The sequence below is a fragment of the Etheostoma cragini genome, chromosome 20 (genome assembly GCF_013103735.1).
Source record: "Etheostoma cragini isolate CJK2018 chromosome 20, CSU_Ecrag_1.0, whole genome shotgun sequence".
NCBI classification, from domain to species: domain Eukaryota; kingdom Metazoa; phylum Chordata; class Actinopteri; order Perciformes; family Percidae; genus Etheostoma; species Etheostoma cragini.
This window is the reverse complement of record NC_048426.1, coordinates 3,710,034-3,719,765: the sequence shown is the minus strand read 5'-3', so window position 1 is coordinate 3,719,765 and position 9,732 is coordinate 3,710,034. Positions and strand designations below refer to the sequence as shown.

Sequence of the window (9,732 nt, the reverse complement as noted above, 5' to 3'; positions counted from 1 at the left end):
GTATCAAAATAAGTCCCCAGCTGTCTAAAACTAGTATTACAGCAAAACCAAGAGAGACAAGGTAAAGAGAGCCCCAGCTATTAGAACCATAACTAACATGTCACACACTTAAAAAGGCACTCATATGTGTAAAACTAAAAAAATACACACAAGACCACAAACAAACATATTAACTACAGCTGTTCTGATATTCCAGACCAGTCTGATGCATGTTGGCCAGTAACCCCCCCCCCCTCACATATCATCAGTGCCCCATATCAAAACCAACAACAATATACAAGTGCATGAACAATGAACAGGAATAAGTTACTAATGATTACACTAATACAGTACCAACATGTACAGTACATGAACATGTGATTTAGGAAACTTCTGCGTTTTCAGCCCCAAAGTGGATCAGTTGCTGTGTCCTCCTGTCTCCTCCTGTGTGATACAGGGCGGTATATGTAAGCACGTAGCGATGTATCATAGACCATTAATATTTTATACGATCGATGCGATGTATACGATCCATTCAAGGCAGAGAAATGTGGGACTGTTGTGCAAATCAACGTTAGCGATTAGCGTTAGCGATTAGCGTTAGCATTGCAAGCTAGCGATTTTTAAAAAGTTTCAGTTAGGAACATGGTTGAAAGTATATTTGCACAGGACTGCATAGACCACAAAAAAAGACTGTCGTAACTTTTTAGTCAATTATTTAAGCCGAAAGTACTTACATTTACAGTAGCCTATGTTTCTCTCTGGTCAATGCAGCAGCCACACACTGCTTGTGTGTTTTTAAGTGAGGTTGCGTCCACACTCGGTTCGTAGGGGTATACACCCCTTGGTCAATCCCCTTCCCCTCGGTCGTACTAGGTATTGGGACAGAACTAGGTCCCGCGTGAACGCGCAAAAGCTAGGGGAAGGGGTAAGGGGAAGGGGTAAGGGGAAGGAATGGGATTCAGCCCTAATGACCAGAACAACAGTTATTGGAATGTTATTATGCTTTTGATTCAGATCATCAACATTGTATTCTCAGCAAAAATAACAGATTGCATGACTTATTATTTGAAGCACCTCATTTCTGAGCATCACAAACTCTTTAAGTTGGTGTTTACAGATAAGAGGCTCATCCCAACGCATTATCTGATGATACACTACACTAAAATAGGTCCACTTATACACATAGTGTATGTGGTTTGAAGGCAAACACAACTTCTTCAAGAAGTTGGCGAAGAACTTTCAAAACTGAACCAAAACATTAGTCAAGAAACAACAGCATCAGTTTGGTTATCATTGGGAGATTGGGAGATAAGTCCTGTTAAACATGTCTCAACTAGCAACCTAGAGGCAATTGTTGTCCTCAGGTCTTGTCAAACTTTGTACTGTGTCTCCACTACTTCCTGGGTGAACATCCATGGAGCAGAGGACCAAAATGAACTGTTTGTCTGTGTTGAAAATTAAATGTTGATGTTAATCATCAAAGATGATTAAGTGTTTCTTTTGGCCACTAAAGTTTGTTCATTTTGGTAAATGCATTTAGCATTGAGGAGGTGGAGAATGTGTTCAGTGTAATTTGTGTGGCTGATCTGATCTATTACATGACCTTATGCCAGGCAGTTTTCACCTGAAAATAATGAAAGAATGTATATGGTGCCCTACTGCAGTTTTGTCTGAAATGTGCATTGAATTATCTAAAAGGGATTTCATTCAAAGGTCATTATATCTATAATTTTTTCAATTAGTCTTTTATTTCATTTAGAAAAATTTGACACCCGATTGTGTTGACTAGTCGACTAGTATTTACACCTAGTAGTGTTAACTATTAGTCATTTTCAACACAGTTTTGTTGTCTTCCTACTACACTGGTGTTGGTTTTTTAACACTAACACCAGTGTAGTGTGAATACAACACCATAAAGTGTTGTATGATTTTGGTGTAGTGTTGATTTTTGACAACAAAGTATGTCAAATCAACTTAAATTGGGTGTTACGTTCATATGTTAATATAACACGGTAGAGTGTGGATGCATATAGACACTTTGCTGGTGTTAATATTAACACTGTGGGTGTAATCGGACACCAACACATCTGCAGGTTGATTAGTTGATGAGATAATTTGTGTGTAAAACTATTTCTTGACGTAATAGTTGACGTAATAGACACCACAAGCAGCAGAAGTTTGGCATTGTGGTTACATCCATATTACTGTGAAAAACTTAACCATGATCATCATCTTGACCTTATCTCAGGTAGATGAGAGCTTTTAGCACACACTCTCTCTGAAAAGGCATATCCTCAATATAGGACAACAAAATTATATTTTTTGAGTGGCTGAAAAAACACATACACAGTAAAAACAGAAGTGTTAATTTAACTTCTGTAGAGTTAAATCTAACTCTGTGTAAGATAACATTTGGTCCCACTTGAAATCAGTGTTAAATTAACTCTTTGTTCAGTTTCAAATTTTTTGAGTTAATTCTACTCAATGAAAAATAACATAAGGTAAACATACCAATGAAATGTGTAAAAGTATAAAACACTGTAGTTTAACCACACTGTTAAGAGTAATTTGTTTACACTGTATAGAGTTAATTTAACTATAATTTTATTTTACAAAATGACACATTAAAGTGTAGTGCTATTTACTTTTCATTTCTCCACAGTGTTTTTTTTAAATATAAATCATATGATGCAGTGTTACTGAATTATAGAACTATCAACACAAGGATGCAGCACCCACATTTATTGCAAAAAAACAAAGCATTTCAATGTCACTAAATTTACATTGCAAACCCATTGCCTTATCTATGACAGAAAAATACATCAGACCGAACACCAGAGAAAGCAATGTATAACATTGTAAAAACGTTCACCAGAGAAAGCAATATGATGAGGAGAGCTGTGTCATTCCCTATATGCATGGAAATGTTCCTGAAAAGTTACTGTAAGTAAAGGCACTGTGAGTAGCAACAGCCTTTCACACAGTATCAAAAGTGACTCAATGTGATCTAACTCCATCTATATGTGGCAAAGTTTAATCGGATCTGAATCAGATTCAACTCTGCCACAGATAACCAAGTAGAGAACCAAGTATGGATGGTAAACAAATCCATTATGTTTAGCCCAATTAATCTTCAATCTTTAAGTTGTTGAACTTTGCCAACTATATGCCATGTGATTCTGATGCTTTTTGCCAGGGATTTTGTAATACTTTTAAATGATATAAGCTGTTGACTTATAAATATTTACTGGAGTGTAGATAAAATTGGAATATACAATACATGAATTTATCTTGAACTACTTCCTGATCATATGTTCCAGCCTTTATATTTCATCTTGTATCAAATCTTGAACCAATCACATATTCTTCTGGTTATTTCCCACTTGTGAGTCATGAATTTTGATCGCTGGCATTCCGAATTTAGAATTTAGAATCTCTTACACTTCAAAACATGCTTAGACTTTTTGCACATTTCAGTTTCTCTTTCATTACTAAATACATGCTTTATCTCTATCTCTTTAGCATGCTGATGGATATCTTTAACGATCTCTTCTATGGAAATCACAACAGAATTCACTGTATTTTGACCAACACTTTAGATCAAAAAGGACAGCTGCACAACTATTTACAATGTATGGTGGAGATAACTCTGACTCAGCCTCTAAATATTTAGTCGACACTTCAACATGAGAACATTACTTGTGTTGACGGTACTAGAAGATTATCTTCTACAGGATCAACTAAACTGCCTCAATGGCACTTATTAAGATGATTTCTAAAACCAGAAAAGCTACCAAAAGAACGTGATTCTCCTTCTTGACCACATTTCAGAAAAAGATACTTTTTTTGTCACTTTGGACTTCCATGGTCACTTTTGCAAAGAAATCACTTCATAGTTTTATCTCAACTAACGCACCATTCTTGCTTGCAACTTTGCAACTCTAGGACTCTCCTTTGTTTTCCCCATGTCAATGTTATTGATGACTGTATGCACAAAAGTGAAAAAGTTAGGTGATGTTGTCTAGCTGCTGCTGCACACTGGTTCCAGCCTACAACAAAACACATTCAACAGACATTTTTTGGTGACTAACCTATGCTAATAGATCAAATCACATTTTAAACAACTGTTAAGGATTCCCATTGAAATCTGATGAGCTGATCTACAGCTTGACATCTTTCCCGGGCTCTTTCTATCTTGTGCAGATGGTGGTAGCAAATGTAGCAGCAGAAAGATGGCAGACAGGTCACTGTCCTAGCCTACAAATAAGTAAATAAAAACCTGGTTAACATTATGCCATAGCGAAGCATTCGAATTGACAACTTACACCATTACGCACATGTATACTGCACACCTACATAATCAACACTAACAAGTTCTATCCATACAATTCTCTACTTCAGTAGCTGACTCAGCATTGTGCATCAAATCCAAGAGTTCTGTGGTGGGTACAAGTCCATGGCTTTACTTTTCTTCATAGTTTATTGTGGCATGGCCTTTTAGGCTGGCTACTTTAAAAAAAAAGTTTAAAAAAATAAATGAATAAAATGTTCTCATTCCGGCCTTTAAACTAAACAAACTCATTTGTGAATTGTCTGAATGTATACCAAGTCCTCCTTTGTCCAGCATGATTCTGAAAGTCCCAGGTGAATCCTTCAATATTTCTTCAAAAACCAACTTCTGTGTCTGACTGGTCATACACCTTAATGTCTGGCTGTCTGCTTTCTGCTATGTTGAATTCTCACAAGAATCAAAGGTCGTATGTATTCACAAAATGATGAAAGACAAGGATGTACACCCAATTTTATGTTACTGAAAATATAAAGCACAGCAGAAATGAGTATGGACCTAACTAGATATCATAAGATAATAGGTTAATGCTGTATTATTTTGACATTAGGGTTATATTGCTTTAACCTAGTTTCAAGAAAGCCTTAAATGTCAGCTCAGACAGCTAGACATATTTTTGCTCTTCCCCGACCTGAACACACAACAGCATTTTGCTCCTGTTAACAAAGAAAATAATGTATCTATTCAAATGGGTGTAGGCTAGTTAGAATTTGGAGCCACGTTGTCCCATTAGCTACCATATAATAAATGTTTTGTTTTTAGCATTCAAGCTATTATTACTTTTTGTTATTTTACCATTCTGACCAACTTCATTTGTGAACTATTGCAACACAAAGAAGAAAAACATCCAATATGGATTGCTAGCTAACTATTAGAAGTATTTTCCCATGACAAGCACAATCTGCTTCATGCCAAACTGTGTCCTTCAAACAAACTGATTAAGTTAAAATTCCCCATTTTAGAAGAAGATAAGATAAGATGAGAAAAACTTTTATTTTTCCCACAGTGAGGAAATTGCGGTTTTCAACAGCAAAGGTAAGAGAGGAAATAGTTAAGGGTCCAGAGATAGATAAGTGTACAAGATATAGCAAACTGTATTATTCAATAATTACACATGAAGTAGTAAACTGCACTATGAAAATTGCCGTAATGAAAACAATTATGTACAGATGTAATAATAACGGCACATGGAATATATTGCACAGTCAACAGTGTTTGTTATGCAGCCTGACGGCTGCTGTAAGGGAAGATCTGCGGTATCTCTCCTTCACACAGCGGGGGTGGAGCAGTATGTCACTAATGGCGGTTTTCCACTGCGTGGTATCTACTCGACTCGCCTTGGCTCTACTCAATTTTTTTGGTTTTCGATTACGAAAAAAAGTCCCTGGGACCTGCTACCAGGTACTTTTTTTAGTACTACCTCAGTCGAGGTTCCAAGCGAGCTGAGGCGAGCCCAAAAGGTGACGTGGAAACCTGCAGACTAGTGGTTGGTCGGAGAGAATCGTCACTTATGACTGCGTTTTTAGCAAACAAGAGTGTGGAGTGTGTTTACAGAACAAACGGGACATTTAAAACAAATCTAGCCGGACACCGACAGATTATCCACTTTCTGCACTATTCTCACTTTTCAACTGTTCGGGCTACTAGCGGCTTCATGTCGTTTCCAATATTGCACACTGTTACTTTAAAAAACAAGACAATATATATAACAAAAAGTTTTTATTTAGCTTTTCAAGTAGCGCATCAAACCCTCCCAAACTTCCCGGTCTTCTTCCTCTGCACCCCATGACAGTGTCCCCGCCGGCTCTGCTGGCCCAGATGCATCCCAGTCCTTGTCATAAGTCTCTCCGTGACTCTCATAAAGATTATACAAAGCCCAGTAGGTCAGAACCAGAGATTTCACCGGTCGGGCGTCACACACCAGACGGTCTGCGGCGGCGATTTTGCAAAGCGTGAATGCTCTGAAACACACACAGCACACATGTTGGTGTGTAATCATGGTTGCTAAAGTTCATGTACTTTATATAGCGTATAGTAAATACTGAATGCGACGCTGAACACATGCAAATGTTAGCTAACGTTATAGGGAAACTTAACTTACCCTTTTGTGTCGGCGAACAACCGTCATGTCGACGTCTGAACTCGTTGCTTCCTTCAGCTTCTTTTGAAACAAAACATTTCTTCTAGCTGCGGCAGGTAGCCGACGTGCTGTTGTGAGCCGCGCTGAAAATTACGTCATCACGCGTTGCTATAGTGACCAGCCACGCTGAGGCTTTACTCAATCTGCAATGGAAAACGGAAGCATAATGGGCCGAGGCGGGCCGAGGCAAGCCGAGGCGAGCTGTTACCAGCAGTGGAAAAACGCCATAAAACTGCTCTCCATGGCTGACAGGGTGTAGTGCAGGGGGTTTGACTCCTTACCAAGGGGTGTGACTCATGGCCAGGGGGTGTGACTCCTTACCAAGGGGTGTGACTCATGGCCAGTTGGTGTGACTCATTGCCAAGGGGTGTGACTCATGGCCAGGGGGTGTGACTCATTGCCAAGGGGTGTGACTCATGGCCAGGGGGTGTGACTCATTGCCAAGGGGTGTGACTCATGGCCAGGGGGTCTGACTCCTTACCAAGGGGTGTGACTCATGGCCAGGGAGTGTGACTCATGGCCAGGGGGTGTGACTCATAGTAATATGAAACAGCAACCCATTCACCAAATTATCCAGCACATGGTTATATCATATGACAGTTAGGTATGTCTGCTGTACTATTGGACTAGCTAGCTAAATTAGTGTTGTCAAACATCTGAACTCACCTGGAACTCGACAACGTAACAATAACATTGACTTAGAGAAGGTTATGCTATATGTAATGTGACCTCAACTAACATCAGCACAACTATTATGTAAACAATCATGTAAAGTAAAAAAAATACCAGTTTGGTGTTGACAACCCAGTATCTCTATCAGTGGTCTACTCCTTCGCAACCTTCCTCCACCAACGTACGTGTCAAACTTCAGCACTGCAGGGTATTTATCGTCATTGCGTTTCTGCAGATTTTTACACTTTACACTTACTTTACTTTACTCTCCAAAATGTTGAAAATATCTGTGTATAACTTTACTCTGATATATTAATACCCCATTTTTTATTGTGTAGCATAAGAAACATCAGTATGACTCCGCCCAGGTTAATGTACAGTATGTCTACTGATATGGATAAAGTGTGTAGGGCTGCAACTAACAATTAATTTTATAGTCAATTAATCTGATGATTTTTTTCTCGATTAATCGATTAGTTGTTTGGTCTAGAAAATGGTGAAAAATTTGGGTCAGTGTTTCCCAAAAGCCCTAGATGACTTCCTAAAATGTCTTGTTTTGTCCACAACTCAAAGATATTCAGTTTACTGTCGCAGAGGAGATAAGAAACTAGAAAATATTCACATTTATGAAGCTAGAGTCAAAGAACTTTTAATTTCGTCTTAAAAAATTGCTCAAACCAACTTATAAATTAAGGCTGTCAGCTCAAAATGCCATTCAACTAACGTTAGCAATCAATCAATCATCAATAGATACAACGTTTTTGAAATGATTCCCATCTTCTTTTATTGTTTGTAATGAGGAAGGTTTATTGTTTTTTGGATTTCACAAAATTCAGTATGACACGTTATGCCGTAAACCGTTTAAATCTGAGCAGGCACAACACAAGGGAAGACAGAAAAAAAGACTACCACATTAAAACAGGAAACAGAACAAAATACAAAACAATAACACCACCTCTGTGTATGTGGGGGCATTTTGGCCTTTAAAGGATAGGACAGCTGCAGACAGAAAAGCGGGGAGGGGTAGGACATGCAGCAAAGGGCCAAAGGTTGGATTTCAACCCTGGGCTGCTACAGTAAGGGCTGAGCCTTGTTACATGGGGGGGCGCACTCTACGAGGTAAACTTCCAGGGTGCCGCTCTATCTATCTATCTTGATAAGGACATACCTCTGGGTCTTTCTTGGTTCTTCAGTTCAAAACAGAAAATGTCAAAAAGGAATTAACAAACACAGTCTAACAAACAGCTTCTTTCAAATTAGCTGAATCTATTATTTTTATTTTGATGTAAGAGCTAGCAGTGCTATATTTGTATACATTATGAAAATAACAAGTTCATAGATATAGACATAGCCCACTTTAGTCATGTGTGCACTGTGGAAGTAAACTTGAATCCCTATTTTTCATCTCCTTAGGTGAAACTTGGCTGCGAGGCACCCAACTCCAAAGTGGTGAAGGTCCCTGATGGCCACCAGTGGAGTAGCAGCATCTGTAATGGAACTAATATGCCACCTGGTGCCAGGAACGCAAATGGAGATGAATGTCAGCTTCTGGATTTTGAGTCCTCAGACCGCCCTCTAGTGGTCAACTTTGGCTCAGCCACCTGACCCCCGTTCATCAACCACCTGCCAGCTTTCAGGCAGTTGGTGGAGGACTTCAGTGATGTAGCTGATTTCCTGTTAGTGTACATTGATGAGGCTCACCCGTCTGATGGCTGGGTGGCCCCTCCTATGGGCCCTTGCTCCTTCGATGTCCGGAAACACAAGAACCTGGAGGAGAGGTTGGGAGCGGCACGGAAACTTATTGAGCACTTTTCCCTGCCACCGCAGTGTCAGTTGGTGGCCGACTGCATGGACAACAATGCTAATGTGGCTTATGGGGTGTCAAATGAACGGGTGTGTATAGTCCAACAGAGAAAGATTGCCTACCTGGGCGGTAAGGGTCCCTTTTTTTACAATCTGAAGGATGTGCAGCAGTGGCTGGAAGAGAGCTTCGGTAAACGGTAGGAGTAATGAAGGACAAGTACAGAGAAGGACATGTCCCATATTTCAATTAGGAAATACAAGATCCTTCGGCTTGTAAATGCATAAAGTCAAACTCAAAAGCTGTAATGAATTAAGTTCCAAAATTCTGGAGCAACTTCTTTTACTAAGTTTTTGAACACATGTTAAAGCTATGGTGCGTATTTTCAGTCTCCCCCATGATAAATTCTAAGTAATGACAACAAAACTGTTGTCCATCCACATGATACAAACCTTCCGTGACCCCCCCCCCCATCCCTCCTCCACACAGTTGCTGGTAATCAAGGAGGACACGGAGGATTAAAAACACGATGGACTCTTCAGAAGATGTCTTTGTCTTCACTTGATGTTCTGCGCACGAAAATGTCACCGGACAAAACAATTTTCTGAACATAGTCATATTGAGAAATACAGAGAGAGTTTCATGGAGCTGATAGTCTTAATCTTTGTATGAACTCATTTGTTATTATAACATACGTTCATTAATACAAAAAGTTACCCACTAAAGCTTTAAGATTTATGCTGATCTCTGATCACCCCCCATTAACTATGCACACAGTTGATTGGAGGC

General features: G+C 39.3%; 1 protein-coding gene across 1 annotated transcript in view; it reads left to right on the top strand.

Moving 5' to 3' along the window:
- dio2 (iodothyronine deiodinase 2) overlaps nucleotides 1-9,401 on the top strand; it is a 22,386-nt gene extending 12,985 nt beyond the window's left edge. The window contains exon 2 of the mRNA XM_034858637.1: nucleotides 8,556-9,401. Within this exon, the coding sequence (XP_034714528.1) occupies nucleotides 8,556-9,146 (591 nt within the window). The 3' untranslated portion in view covers nucleotides 9,147-9,401. The remainder of the gene's footprint in view (nucleotides 1-8,555) is intronic.
- The last annotated feature ends 331 nt before the right edge of the window (nucleotides 9,402-9,732 follow it).